Source organism: Parus major, chromosome 1A (genome assembly GCF_001522545.3).
Source record: "Parus major isolate Abel chromosome 1A, Parus_major1.1, whole genome shotgun sequence".
In the NCBI taxonomy this organism is placed as follows: Eukaryota; Metazoa; Chordata; class Aves; order Passeriformes; family Paridae; genus Parus; species Parus major.
Genome location: NC_031773.1, coordinates 47,148,945 through 47,163,733, shown reverse-complemented (window position 1 = coordinate 47,163,733; position 14,789 = coordinate 47,148,945). Strand labels below are relative to the sequence as shown.

General features: G+C 44.9%; 2 protein-coding genes across 8 annotated transcripts in view; both read left to right on the top strand.

Moving 5' to 3' along the window:
- The window catches only part of MEI1 (meiotic double-stranded break formation protein 1), a 38,111-nt gene extending 23,857 nt beyond the window's left edge, over nt 1-14,254 (top strand). For 2 of the 6 annotated variants that reach the window (XM_033514194.1, XM_033514193.1), the window contains 11 exons: nt 862-1,027; nt 3,060-3,164; nt 4,830-4,940; nt 5,481-5,662; nt 8,035-8,116; nt 8,579-8,784; nt 9,508-9,589; nt 11,575-11,681; nt 12,475-12,606; nt 12,774-12,883; nt 14,165-14,254. In XM_033514194.1, coding sequence (XP_033370085.1) covers nt 862-1,027; nt 3,060-3,164; nt 4,830-4,940; nt 5,481-5,662; nt 8,035-8,116; nt 8,579-8,784; nt 9,508-9,589; nt 11,575-11,681; nt 12,475-12,606; nt 12,774-12,883; nt 14,165-14,210 — 1,329 coding nt within the window. In that variant the 3' untranslated portion in view covers nt 14,211-14,254. Of the gene's footprint in view, nt 1-861; nt 1,028-3,059; nt 3,165-4,829; nt 4,941-5,480; nt 5,663-5,819; nt 8,117-8,578; nt 8,785-9,507; nt 9,590-11,574; nt 11,682-12,474; nt 12,607-12,773; nt 12,884-14,164 lie in introns of those variants that run through there. The other 4 variants (XM_033514195.1, XR_004497368.1, XR_004497369.1 and 1 more) reach the window with 4 other exon arrangements.
- CCDC134 (coiled-coil domain containing 134) overlaps nt 12,890-14,789 on the top strand; it is a 9,702-nt gene continuing 7,802 nt past the window's right edge. For both annotated transcript variants that reach the window (XR_004497371.1, XM_015628028.3), the window contains exon 1: nt 12,890-14,341. Coding sequence is in view for 1 of the 2 variants with exons in the window: in XM_015628028.3 (XP_015483514.1) it covers nt 14,300-14,341 (42 nt within the window). In the remaining variant the exon portion in view is untranslated. The remainder of the gene's footprint in view (nt 14,342-14,789) is intronic.

The window sequence follows — 14,789 nt, the reverse complement described above, 5'->3', positions numbered from 1 at the left end:
GTACGGGGTTCCACAGCCATTTCCTCTGCATCATCAAAGTCTGGATGAATTACTGCTGTGTGATAGGGTGAGGCAGCTGAGAGAGGCAGCAAGTTGTCCAGGCAGACTGTAGGCTCAGTTGCTGTACAGTTTCCTGTTTACCTCTTCAACTCTACCATTTACAATGCAGTAGTCTAAAAGCACTATCAGGCTTTTTCTGTCTGCTATTTATACAGCTGCCTCTGTACATGCTGTGCAAGTGAATTTAGTGTTATACACCTCAACATGAAGACTATGGCCAGATTAAGGCTACTGGCTGTGGGATTCAGCTCAGAGACTCCAGACAGAGCCCTGTAGTCAAGAGGCAAGCTTGTGAGCTGTGTACACGACTCTTCCCTTTCCTGTGCTTGACTGCTTACCCAGCTTACATATGTTTTATGCAGATTAGTTATGTTACTACTGCACATATGAGGCTGCCAGCCTTTTGAAAGTTAGGAACTATGGACTGACTCATAAGCTTGATTTTAGGCAAGCATCTTTAATATGCAAGCTGATTTTTCAAAACAACAAGTAGAGCAGAGGTACCAGAGATTCTGTTCTCTTGTTTAGGTCTCACTTGTCTAAAACTGTGACCTTAAACATATGTTACTGTTGCACTTACAGAGCCAAATCATTCTTTAAATGGGATATTACTCAGAGGTGCCTAATAGACATGAGTCCTTCTGCTTTATTCAGTTCTCTATTTAATCAGGGCATACTTAATCTGAATGGTGCTTTATTAGGCTGTTTCCCAAGGCACGACATTAGCATAATGGTATTAAATAGTGGTGACTTCTGCCTAATCAGAGTAGAAAGGTAATGTGTGTGTTTCTTCCTTTGCAGGACCTGGTCTGCTCAGGCTCTGTGGAAGTGGCTTGGAAGGTGTTGATTACTCTAAGGACCTTCCTGGAAAGAAATGAGGATGTCCTTGTCTGTGACCTCCTTCGGAGCCGTTTTTTACAGATTCTGCAGCAGCTGCTGGTAGAGAGTAGCTCAGCCACCCTACAAGGTGACCCCAATTCTGTGACTTGGTCTTGCTGTATGATCAACTAGCTGTAGGGACACAGTCTGGGATAAAGTGGTTTTGAACTGTTGATGTAGCTTTAGGACTTACCTGCATGAAGAAATTTATGAACTATGTTAGTTAAGTATATCTTAATTTAGTTTCCTTTTTCAGAGATTCATTTTGAAGTGAGAGCCTTTTTTCTAATTTATGTTGTTCTGGCTTCAAAACGTGATTGTTAAACCAAAGCAAGGTTTTTGTATGCTGTTGTCAGTGTTCAAATGGAGAGCTGTGCTGGTAAGTCTTCCTGCTTGAATAGGGGCCCAGCTGGTGGCTGAGAGACATCCTCCTTTTTGCTCCTTTGTGCAAAACAGCTAGGTATGCCTGAGTATACACAGTTCCCAGGACACAGAGACCAGGAGCAAAGATTGAATCATTCATGATATTGATCCCCAAACAGGGCCTGTGTTATCACCAGATCTTACAACTGTTAAGTCTCTCAAAGGGAGTGAGGCTGTAACTGGGGGAAATCCCTGTTTTCTTTACTGGCCCCGTCTGTGATGTTGGAACTGTTGTCCCACTGTAAAAAGTGCTGTGCAAAGCAGTCTGTGAGCTTGAACTGAAAGAGGGAGCAGTGTTAGGATGTCCTTGGCTCCTTTAGGATGGGGACTTAGCACAACTTCTACTTGTTTCTGAGGGGGCCACTAATGTTTTTAACAGCTTTGCTCTGTTTCAAGTGTTTTGTTGTGCAGCAATTGGGATGGAGGCAAGAAGAAGGAAAGTGTTTTTGCTTTACCTCCATCAAAGTCAGTAGACTGGAGAAGAGGAGGGGCATTGAAAGCAGGAGCATGGTAGAGCATGAGACTACACGATCTGCTAGGTCTGATCTTGTCTGGAATTGTGCACATTTGAACTTGTCATGACCCTCTGTCGCTGATCTATGGATTCTGAGAGCTGTGGGGAGGCAAAGTATCCATTTCCTATAGTGGGAGTCAGACCTATTCCTCCAAATAACTGGTGATGGAGGTAGGACACTGAGCTAGGGGAGCTTTTGCAAGATTTGAGCCCTTCTGCTGCTACTAAAATGCGTGGCTCTTCTTCATATTGCATCTTGAACTTGTTAACTGACATCCTGGCAACCCATCCAGAAAGTCAAACACCAGATGTACTCTGGAGACAGACTTCCTTGTCTCCCAGCACACAGGCAGTTCTCTGTGAGGCCTGAGATAGTTAAGTCCAGGGGATCTGCATCCCTATTCAAACAGTAGCCTGCTTTTAGACAAGAAAGAGGCCCAACAGTGGGACTCCATCAGGAATATGTTAACATTAAAGACACCCATAAGTGTTTCTTCCTCAAAACAGAAAACTCATGAGCCTTTGTGAAAACTGAAGGTGATAGCTGCTTTCTGTAGGTATGGCTTTATACAATACAAAATCTTTACCTGTTTACAGCACTGCAAAAAAAGTGAATAGTAGGGATTGCCCTAGGGGTTGGTGGTCTAAGTAGCCCCATTTTCCTTACACACAGGCTTGCTGTGTGGGATTCTCACTTCTGTCTCTGCTCTGCCCTGTGGGATGGGATGGACAGCATTTTTCCAGTCTCATAAGATGGAGAATAATGCTGTCCATCTGGGCTGCTATCAAAAGTGTGACAGTGATGGTCAAGTGGGCAGGAAGACAGCAGTCTAGAAAGGGCTAATGACTTAGCTTATTAGCAATATCAAAGTGTGAGGAACATGCTCCCTACATGGCTCATGATGGGTGTAAATGACCCTAGCTTCTTTTTCCCCCCTTCTTTAGTTGCTCCTAAAATGATGCTGGCAGGATTCAAGTGTAACTCGAGCCAAACCAGAGTGGCAGAAAGGGGACCTGATCCAGAAGGGGCTGTAGAGATGAGAGTAAAGTTGTGGCTCTGTGTGTGTGTGTGTGTGTCTGTGTCCCCTTATTCCGGAGCCAGAAAATTAACAGTTCCTGGCACACTTTAAGGTACAGCAGTTTGGAGTTCACTGACAAGCTAAGCTGTCTGTGCCCTTCTTAGCTAACAGGAACCTGCCTGTTTTGCTGAGCCTTCTTTTCCTGGTGCAGCTGCGGAGCAAGGGCATAAGGGAGCTGGACAGCACAGACTTCAAGCTGCTTCACCAGGGTGAGTATGTGCATCCATCTTCTCCCAGAAAAGTGTTTGTTAATTGTTCCATAAGATGATTAGAGGCTTGCTTTTTGTCATTTGAGAGAAGATTGACCTTGCATTATAGTAATGGTTGCTTTGAGATACTTTCATAGTCAGAGCATCATAAAGAGTTGTGGTAACTAATTCAGTTAACAAAACCCAGGTTCTCTTCCTCTTGCTTTTACAATGCATTTTTTTTGTTGGAAATCTCACAAAGTGGCCAAAGTATTCCCCTGACCATGTCATGATTTCAGGGTCAGTGACTGTTGTTAATTTGGCACATGACCACATGGCTGGTGTTCTTCCTGAATCATCCTTTCCTGTCCATCCTTGCTGTAACAGTCTTGTGGGGTTCAGGCCAAAGTCACGTCCTGTTAATCGGCTATCAGGAGCCAGCAGTCTAGTGAAACTGGGCTTACCTTGGAATATGAATCCAGAGTATATGGCTCCCAAACAACTGCAGCCTTGCCCACTCCACCCCAAAGACAGAAGAGCAATCTGTGTTTCTTTACCATACCATAACCTGCTGTCTTGTCTGGTGATCCTTACTTGGTGACTTCTGCCTTCTTACTTGGCTATTGGAGGTTCATATAGGCTGTGAAAAAAAATAGGTACTAGGAGGAAAATTCAGCTGGTCCATCCTCTCATCTCTTCCCTGCTCTGACAAATTGGTCTCTCCAGCAGACTTTGAAGGACCATCCCCTCCAATTTGAAATGTTTCATATCTCAGGGCTGCCTGTGTTGCCTTTGTAAAGAAGTGGCATTTCTCAGACATTCATTAGCCAAGGGAACTGGGGGTGTGGAATAACCATGGCCTCTTTATCCCAGCCTTTTTAGCTGCTTTGATTTTAAAACACAGCTCAGCTTCTCCCAGGAGTCACAAGCTCCTTTTCTTCTTGTTTTCTGCTTTGTATTTTTCTGCACAACTCTCTCCCTACCCCAGCCACCCCATTTATCCCCCCTTGGTCTCCAGACTGTGTTCTCCAGGGGTGGATGTGCAAGACACTTTTCTCTCATGAGGCCTCTTAGGTGGAAGGGGAGTGTTGATGCATGTTTTTTGAGAATTGCTTACTCAAATTGTAAGCTCTTCAAAAGATCTCCAACAGCAGTTTGCTGAGCCCTGCAGTCCTGGATTTCCCTCCCTAACTCTTACTAACATTGTTGCTAAGTGTTTGGTGCTTACAACAAACATGCCATTTTACCCCTAGCATGAGCAAAGTTGGTGAGAGTGGAGGAGCACAGCTCTCCATGGTTTTCCCCAGTTTGGTCACCATGAGAAACAGTCACATCATTATGCTTATTCTAGTACTAGAATCAAACTCACACTGTGGAAACAGGTAACTCACACAAGAGTTTTTTTAGCTGTGGAAACAGATAATCTAAACTCCATTGCTCTTGTATTCATTATTGCCCAATGTGATACATGCCTTCAGATATACCCTCCTCAGTTTCTCCCCTCTGTTATCATTCTCCACTGCACTGTCCACTCTAAGGCAAACACTGTAGGGCACATGCCTGTTGCTTTGTCTGTACCATGCTCTGTTTATTTTCACATTGTCTGAATTCCCTCCCCACTTATTTCATGTGTTGAGGTACTATGTTAAGTTGGTGACCTTGTTACACGTGTTCTTTTGTGTCCAGTCAGTAATCTCTGTGGGAAATGCAGGCCAAGGGACACTGACCTCCTGCAGCCATCCTTGAATTTTCTGTACTGGAGCCTTCATCAGACAACACCTTGCAGTCAGCAGAGAGGTGAGGGGAGATTGTATTGATTGCTAAGTTAATTTCAGTGAAGCTGTAGGTTCACAATCAGAGACTGTATTCTAACCCTCTCAGCAGGTAAGGTGAATGTTTCCCCATCCAGACACATCATTGTAATTAAAGACCATTTCATTCTTTGGATGACGTTTTTTAGGTTGAGGAGTTTAGTTTGGTTCTGCTGCCTTCTGATGATTCAAGAATTGGCTGCTGAATGACAGAATCACTGTATTTGCCTTGTTCATAAACACAGCAGTGGGCCTTTGATGCCTAGCTTGAAATATCCTGGTATTGTCATAGTTGAAAAAATTAAACAATACTAGGGAACATGTCTAACTGACCATCCTACTATGTTGTTAGCTGGCTGAGCAGTTGAGATGAATACCAGTAGCTGGACAGCCTTACTCAGATGAGCTGTGGCAGCTGGGCTACCTCACTGCAGCAGGGGTGTGCTCTGCACTTCTCTTATGCTTGTCAAGCTGGTTTAACCTGTGCCATCCCATCACCCTCTCTGATTATGTTTCTCCCATGCAGCAGTGGCTGTGCTGCTCTCCAACGTGTCCTTGTTAGAACTCCTGCAGAAGGTTTTGGAATGCACCTGGCTGTGGTCCCCTACTTCCAGACCTGCCTACCTGTCATCTGAGGATGCCTTGCTGTGCTCTGGATGGCTGTTGGTGGCTTCCCTTTTGCTTTATCAGCATCGATACAATACTGAGGTTAGAACCACTCTAGCGTTCAGAGTCAGCATATGGATAAACCTTAAAAATAAATACGTGTGTAAATATGTATATATATATATATACATATGTGAACGTGTTTTGCTTTGGCCTGTAATCTGATTGCTTTGATTTCTCTTTTTTTATTGTCCACAAGTTATTCCTTGCAGCACCTCTCCAGCAGGATGGAAAGCTAGCATGTCACTGAAGGTCTGAGACACGAATCATCAAAGAGTTAAAGAAGGGCACAAATCCTGCAGGGAGAAGTGCATACCCAACCTTCCTGATCCAAATCACTCTCCTCTTCAGGACAGAGCAAAATACATTTTAAAACCTTTCTCAAGGGAAGCCTGGGGGTGGAAGGCACAGCTCCCATGTTGTAAACTGCTTTTTTGTTACTAAAATGATCAATAGTGAAATAGAACCTATTATTGGTAAGTAAGTGTTCAATATTAGCAAGCTCTTAAGAATGTGGGCAGCTGTCATTATATTTGATGCTTTGCAGTCCAACAAGACATCTAAGCTGGAGTTGTCAGCTAATAATGGAATTTACAACTTTGAAGAAAGCACTTTCCAATGCCAATCAATATAAGGAAAAAATGTTTCCTTTTGAAGTATCTACCCAGACCTCTCTTGATACAGAGTTAGAGAGCATGTCATGAGTTGTGAGCTCTGCTGTTGCAGTTATGCCCAGCAGAGCATGCTCTTTGGGAGTTGGTACACCTGTTTGCAGATGATAAGATCACATTAAGGACATTCATGCATGAGCACAGAAAAGCAAGGGTTGGATTTCTAATACTGAAGGGAAGATGTTTTCCAGAAGACCAGCCCAGACCAAGTCTGCACCCATTACTTTGTCAGCATGAGCTGGGCTTAGAGCATGGTACTTGTACAGACTGTCAGCTGTGGGAATGCAGCCTGGCCCCGCTCTGCCAGCTGCTAAATACAGCCTGTCTTCTCAATTTCCTGGGGAAATTGACAGGGCTGTGTCTGGTGTTGTGCCAGTCCCAAATGACATTCTAGTGTCCAGTGTCAAGTGTTGAGCTCCTGGGAGTGATGCTCTCAGCTGGTATTGATCCTTGAAGTGCAATCATCTAGCAGCTCATAAGCCTGTTGCTTGGTTTTACCAATACCACTGGCTTGATGTGCTACCATATACAACCCAGAAATGTTTTTGCACCAGAGATGAGGAAAGAAACTACAGATACAGCTGGGAAATGGAAAGGGATCAAGACTGCTTCAGTGTTTCTGATCTTCAGCATTTCTAAGTGTTCGTGTTTCTAATATTCTGCTGAAGGGGAAGAAGTGGAAGAGTCACTTCTCTTGCTTCTTTCTGCTGTTGAGTGTAGCTGGAGCTGCACAAAGCATCCTGGAGACTCTCGTAAGAGCACCTTTGTGGCTGTGAATGTAAGCTGATGACAGGCTGTCTCCCTGAGTCTGCAGTTTTTTAGGGGAGAACAATGGCTTCAAGAAATGGCCACATTCATCTCAGGCTGATGTTAATAGTGAGGACTTGTTTGGCCATAGCAAACTTACATCTTTACTTGTGTTACTGCTACCCTGTGAATAAACAGGACTCATGGATGGTAGGCTATTAAAGGCTTTGACTTGTCAGTTCTAAAATGAGTACCCACTGCCACCATGTTGCAGGAGCTACTCCTAGTTCTGTGGAATATTTCCCTCTTCGGAAGAGTATTTAAAAGAGTCAGCCCTGTGATCTTTATGCCTGCCTTCCCATATCAACTCTCTGGCTTATTGAAGAATTTGAACCCTTCTGCTGTTCTCTGAGCTTCATGCCATTGCTCTTGAATGGCTGTTCTGTGGTGGAAACAATATATTGCAGATTTCCCTCTCAAGGCAACCTTTCCTGTTTCAACTAGTTCCCAAATCCCTAAACTCCTCTGCCACTTTCACCCATGCAATAGTTCCTATCCCTGGGCTCTCAGCAGGCCCCAGCTCCAGCAGGGAAAAACAGCTTCTGGCCATTGCTGCTTTTGGCTGCCTGGCTCCTTGGTCTTGTTGCATGGCTCTGTGGCTAAGGTAGAGCCATGTTTGCTGGTAGCTGTTCCTGACACTTCATGTGCTTGGCAGGCTGACAACCACGTGTCGGAGGTCCTGCAGAGAGTAGTGAGAACAAGACAGACAAGGTAAAGTGTGGTTTGGAAGCTGTGCAGCTCAGGCAACTAGTGGTGAGTGAAGCATGAGGGTCCAATGATGTAATTTTCTCTTCTGTGTCAGCCTCCTGAAACCCTGTTGCTGTTCCCTTGGTTTTCAGTGGTCACCATGGGTTAGTGTCTAAGAACTAGAAGTATTTAATGGCACTTTTTATCTGCTCCAAACAAGCACCGCTTTTCTATTTAATTCTCTTCTAGGTTCACCAGACACTCTCTGTAGACCTTAAAGAAGTCCTGAATGCAGTCATCTTCAGGAATAAGAAGCCAATCTTGCTGTTAGGTATTTTGCATCTGTTAGGAGGATTTGTTTGGAAGCAGCCATTAGTACCATGATACAAGCAACAAGGGAGAACTGGTGACTATGGAGTGGGATGGTGGGAGTGCTGGAGGGAATCTGGAAACTTTGGCCCATTTGACTTTGTAAATGTGTAATTGGTGGTGAGAAATGGCAAAAGTGAGCTGTCTGAAGTTCTTCTGTGTTTGGACAGATCTTCCTTGGAGGTTGGTAGTTACATCTGAAACTGAGTGTGAACTGAGTTAGTGTCTCATAGAAGGAGATGAATAAGAAAACTCATGTTGCCATTCCTGTCTACAGCTGTCAGCAGCTGCCATACAACTTTGGTGGGCTATTAAGCTCACATTTTCTCTCCTAACCCACTCCCATGCTATTGCACAGGCACCAACACACAGGGTAGAGCAGAGAAACACACTGACACACACTAATAAGTATTTTCCTGTCTAGTGAGCATCATGCAGTTCCTGAGAGCTGTTCTGCGACAGAACTTCTCTTCCTCCCTGCTGGTGATTGTTGGCCAAAACACAGCCCCAAGTTCTACTCAACCACAGCCATCATCACTGCAGGACACTGCCTTGCACCCCCTTGCCATGCAGCAGGTCTTCTCGCTTGTTGTCAGTCTGCAGAACCTTCTGGTGCATGTCCAGTTGCAGGTATATAAAATACAACTTTTGGAACAGCAGTAGTGTTGGGCTTCAAACAGGAACATTAACTTGAGAAGAAGCCACCCTGTTGCAGAATCAGAGAGGCTGCCTGTTTTTTTTCTTTTCTTCTGCCTGCATTTTCCACCCCTTACAGACGTGTGATGAGGAGGAGGGAAAATGCTCTTGCTGCAGCACAGTGCAGTGAGAAAGAAGGTAAATCAAGCTATGCGGTGCTCCCTGCTGCTGAACTGGGTAGCTGAAATTCTGTGTACTAGTGATGATTTCTGTCTTCTCATCTCTTTCTCTGCAGGGCTGCCACATCCACAGGGACAGATGTAGGAAAAGTGTAACAAATCCCAGTCCATCCCCCATGCCCCTGGCAAGGTGCTTTTGGGGGTAATGAGTGCATCAGCATACATTTAACTTGCTCAAGTGATGCTGGGCTCCAGGGGTAGTACATCAGTTTACATTTAACTCTTAAGCTATGTTGGGCTCATATCTTTATTCTTTGGAGGCTGTTACCTATTATTTTTTAGTCTCAAAATAAGTAGCCATAACTCTGTCTGGCTCCTTGATGTGACAGATAATTTGCAGCACATTGCATCCCTTGAAGGAGATGAAAGGTGTTATTTTCCTGTGCTGCATACTCTTCAGATCCTGGCACTTCATGAATTTTCCACTTGCAATAGCTGTTGACTGGGTTCTTTTTTTTCCTTTCTCTTGGTATTCCAGAAAGACTTGCTGCTCTCTCAGGCAGTGGTTGCCTGCCTAGAAACCTTAGTGGAATACCTGTATGTGAAGAACCAGGATGTTGGTAAAGTGTTCATGCTCTTTCTTCTCCTAGTTTCCCCACCTGCAGTGATTTTGAGCTCTTTGTTCTCTCCCCAATAGCACTCTGGAGAAAATGTGTAATGGGTTTATTCCAAATAAGAAAAATTATTTGTGTGCCTAAAGTTAATCTTGTGCTTTTTGGGATGAGATCACAGTGCCTGGCTCACCTTCAGGCATGAACCTTCACTTTGGCTCTGGACACCAAGATGCTTTCCAGAAGGCAAAGAGTAGTTCTCCAACCCTGTAAAAGGGAAAGGTTTGGGAATGGAAGAAGTACAGGAATAGTATTTTACTTTCAGGCCAATTGTATCAAACCTTTATACCATAAACATATCGGAGGGAGGATCTGAACATGAAGGGACTTACAAAAGGACAGTGTTGGTCACAGTTTGGCCCTGAAGGAAGGGAAGGGAGGAGAGGGTACTAGGCAGCCTTAGGTTATGGAAGATGGAAATTCTGGATTTCCAGGAGTGAATTCTGACCTTGGTTTCCAGAGTGCATGTCAGACCTAATGTATACCATGTTTTCAGTATAACATAACACAACTGCATGGTACAGTTAGAGAGGAAGAACAGACCCTTCTGTTTATTGTCAGCCTCCTGCCACAAAGTTCAGGTGCTGGCTCTGTTCTTAAACCAGAAAGTTCTCTGTACCCCAACCTGTTAGCTTCAGTTGTTTAAACACTAATAGAGAAGGGAGTGGAGTGAATGAACACTAGGCAAAAGGGACACTGGTGGGAGAGAGGAAGTGGTTGGATAAAGACGTAATACTGCGGATGAATGACAGCCAGTAGCTGAAGGGAGGCTATTAAAAGGCTGAATTTGAAAAAAAAAAAGTTATGGGAAGGCTCTGCTGGTTTGGGATTCAACTAATGAAATGCTGCTGCAGCAACAGCTGAACCTGTCACTCTGGCTGCTGTGGTGCTGAAGTTCATAACAGCAATAACAAGAGTCTCCTTATTCCAAGTAGAATAGTGGTATTTGGCTGAAAGATGCAAGAACACTGGAAAGAGTCTGTCCTGGACTCTGCCTCTAGGAGTTGACTCACTTGAGGCTTTTTAAAACCCTCTTTTGGTCCAGAGATATTTCCAAAGGTGCAAAGCAGGCTTATGCACAGTTCTGGTACTTTCTCGTTTTCCCCAGATGAAAGATATCCTCCAAATATTTTACATTATTTGTCAGCATTGTTTTCCTATAGAAAAGATTCCTGTAGTAGCAATAGGGAGGTTATGTGACTGCCAGTGGAAAAGAGACCTAACACTCTGATGAGTTGCTATAGTATAACAAGTTATATCAGCTGATCTATTTGTCCATCCCATGCTCCTAACCTGTAATAAATACAAGATAATAACATTTTAATTTCAGCATTCAGGGAAAGACTTCATGCCATCACAGACTTATAGTCTTACCTAATATATGTTATATTATCATATATGTTCTTTAGTAAGAGCATTTTCTCTACTGACTGCATTGCCACCATCAGCCTGGCTGGTCTCATAGTCCACTGTCTGATGCAGATCCAGGCTCAGTTTGTTCAGCTTCTGTTATAGGGCTTTCCTCATTACCCAGAGGGTATTCTGCAGCTAAATAAAAACTGAGGTCAGGAGAGTTGTCCTCATATTGAAACTGCAGGGCTTTATTTTTAAAACCCCAAGCTAAAGATACTCCCTCACTGTGTTATGTGCCCCAGGAGAAGGTTTCTCTTCCCGTACCAGCATGAAGATGGACAATATGTATTTTCTGCTTTGAAAAGCTATTAAGCTTTTGTCCTCTTGACTGAACTCTTGCCCAGAGAGTGACAGATTAAAAAGCAAGTAAGAACAGTGCAAAATATCCCCTTAGTGTTTCACAGTGTGGGGTCTAGGAGGGAAAACTTGGGTTCAGTATTGAAGACTGTCCTTAGCTGGGTTCAGCCTGTCACTTGGGCAGTTTTACAGCTGTCTTTGATTGGCTTCTCCTTCTCTCTCAGCTCTACACGTTGCTTCACAGCCGTGGCACCGATTCCTGCTCTTCACACTACTCAGTGGGGGCCAGAAGTCCTTTCTGCAGCCAGAAGTTCTCAGGTTGATGACTTTGGTGAGCAGCAGAAGGGTGGGCTATTCCCCATCTTTCCCAGTATGTTGGTACAATGCATGTGGGCTGGTTGTTGGTACTTAACCTGCTATGCAGCACAGTCTGATACTGCTGTGGCTTTGTCTGGGACTATATTTGTGCCCTGTATTAATAATGATACTTTCAAGCGAAATTCCACACCCTGCAGAAACTGACTGCTGTTAGTGAGCACCTCCTGTTCTTTTGGTGTTGGTAACATTTATTTATATCATCTAAGACCCCTGGGGAGGAGCGGGGAAACTTGCAGAGAACATGCAACTGCTGTTACCAGTCAGGAAGCAAGCTGGCTGCTTGGCATCACAGCTTGTCTCCAGTCTTGACCTTACAGACCTTACTTTTAAGGGCAGGGAGTTAGTGCAATATACTACCCTGCTGTATGTGGGCTGGAGGGGGAATGTGGTCCTGAAGATAGAGCCCTCATGGCAGTGAAGGAGAGGAGGGGGTTATTAAAGTGAACCTTCCCCCTCCAAATAAAAGATGGGTCTGTGAGTATTTGCTGTTCTTATTTCAGATTTAAAAGGTTACCTCATTTATTTTAGTTCCTTCCCAGCTTATACCAAAATAAGTCTGGCTATAAATCACAGCACCATCAACATAGATACTTGCACTGGTTCCATTAGAAGTGGTATAAAAATCAGGCTTGTGGTTAAGGTGCTGCAGTAATGGCACATAGAAGAGGTCTCTGCAAGTGATGAGTCACTGTTGCATTCTGTGGGTCTTCCACTATTTAATGTGTCTATTTTTTCCTTTGTTCAAGTTTGTGAGATATCAGAGCAACAACATCATTTCTCAAAAAGAAATTAGCCAGATTATTCAGGAGGCAGCAGAAGCCAACATAGCAGAGCTGCCCGAGGCCACATCTTGTGCTCTCCACCTCTTCCTTTCTCAGGTGAGAGAGCAGTGACTGCTTAGGAAAACAAGAACGGAATCCCTAGGCTTTTGCTTTGGCCTTTGAAGATCTCATTGCTCTGTGTGGAGATGAGGGAGGGAGTCTGAAGGAACAAGCCCAACAGTTTTCTGTTGTTCTGGAAATCATTCTTTTTTCTGACCCCTCAGATTCAGAGCAGTCATTACCAGGTGGAGCCAGAGCAGTCAGGGATCATTCAGACCTTGCTGGATCGCCTCTTGGGACAGAAGACCACTTGTGTAAAGCATCAGGACATTGTGTATCCTTTGACAGCTGATGTGTGTGGCAGGTGTAACAGAGGTAGAAGGGACACTTAATCTGCTGGTGCTTCTCTTGTTCCAGCTGAAGGCAAACAAAATTGAAAGACTCTGAGTGGTTTCTACGCTTGGCTAACTTTGGGATGAAAGACTTCATCACATCCTAATCTGAGAAGACATTTTGGAAATGAGGAGACAATTGGCATTAAAGATGGGTCTGTATGCTGGGCTTGCATTCATCTATAAAGCAGAGGTGGTCTGATGAAAGGGGAGCAGGCTTGGGAGTCTCTGGCTTCAAAGCAGTAACAATCTCTATTGATTTCCCTGGAGGATGAGCAATGAGTTAATCTCTGTTTGCATGCCATCTAGTGCCAGTATGCCCATGAAGTAGTGGAAACCCAGATATGACTCAGGCACTTTCAAAATGCAGAGAGCATTTGGGAACCACTGAGTGGAGTTACCAGATTTTATTCTGTTTGGGCCTGGAGTCCACCTCTGCAAACTAAATCCACTTCTCTGGTGATGGAGGCAGGGACCACTCCCAGATGCCTTGTGGAGAAAGAGGGAACCTGGTGCAGTATTTGGTTTTTTCTCAAACTTTTTTTTTTTTTTGCCTTCCTGTTTTCATCACACTGCATTGCCTCAGACATGTAGCAGTGATGGAAGCGGCCATGGCGGTGATTTCCTATGGGTGTGGGGACTTCCTTCACTGAGGGGCACTGTCATCAGCCACGTGTAGGGTATGTGGTGGGTGAGGTGTTTGTCCTGTGAGGAGTAGCTTGTCCTCATGCTTACCCCCAATGTGGTGTTACCGCTCTGTTGTGGGACACTCAGAGGGCAAGTAGTCCTGGTGGAGGCCATTGAGCCCCATGAAGTCCCTTTCCACTCCATTTTGCTTCTCTGTACAGGGAGGAGGGAATTTGGATGGGAGGTTTTGTTACATTGTTGACATTACTTTAATTTCTAACTTTTTCTATGTATTAAGAAACCTTCAAATCTTAGTGGTTGGGAAGGATCTTAGATACAATTGAAATGTAGCGGTGGGACTACATTAATAAGTTAGTTGTGGACATGGAAGACAAAATTCTCTGTCAAAATGGAGCTTTGACTTTTCTTCAGGTTAACCTACAGTGGTATTTCTCACATATGTTGGGAGTGAGGTTCCATGGCTTTGGGAGGGTTGGTTTAGTAATGAAAACCTCCTGTAAGTGATACGTCGAATGTGGGAATTCCCATAGCATGCATGCCTTTCCTTTGGTTTCCACTCATGCTGTTAATGACAGATGTCTGGGAAGCGTGGCAGTGTCCCTCTCACACATTGGAGATTGAAATGAGAAGATACAGTGCACAGAGCAGAGGAACAAAGCAAGAATGCAGCAGGAGATCCCATCCTGCCATTCATTCCCAGTAGGGAGAAGATGGACAAAGGAAGTCACTTGTTGCTCATTTTGAGGAAAAAGGTTTGTTGAAATTAAAATTCAGTTCTGTTACTGAAACGGCTCCGTTTCCCCTTCTGTGCGGGATAAGGCTTGGTTGATGCCCTTCATCTTTCAAAATGCAGACCTGCCTGGGGTAACGATGTCATACAGGAATGCTGCGGAAGAGGTGCTCTGCTCACCCGCCTTGGCTGATGGGGCTGCGAGATGGTCCCTTTGCTCTGGGCTGGAAGGGGCGGTGGGGGCTCAGCCAGGATCCCGGGGGAAGCAGACACGCTGCGTTTCCCATAGGGATGAGGAGGTTTCTTCCAGGTCCCGAGTGACCCCTTCGACTAAAGCCCCAGCCCCCGCTGTCCTGCTGCCTCCAGACCCTCGGAGCGCCCGCCGGTGCGTGGCCGGTGCCGGTGTCGGGGCGGGGCGGGGGCTCAGGAAGTGACACGGCGGGGCGGAGCGGCGGTGGCGGCGGCGGCGG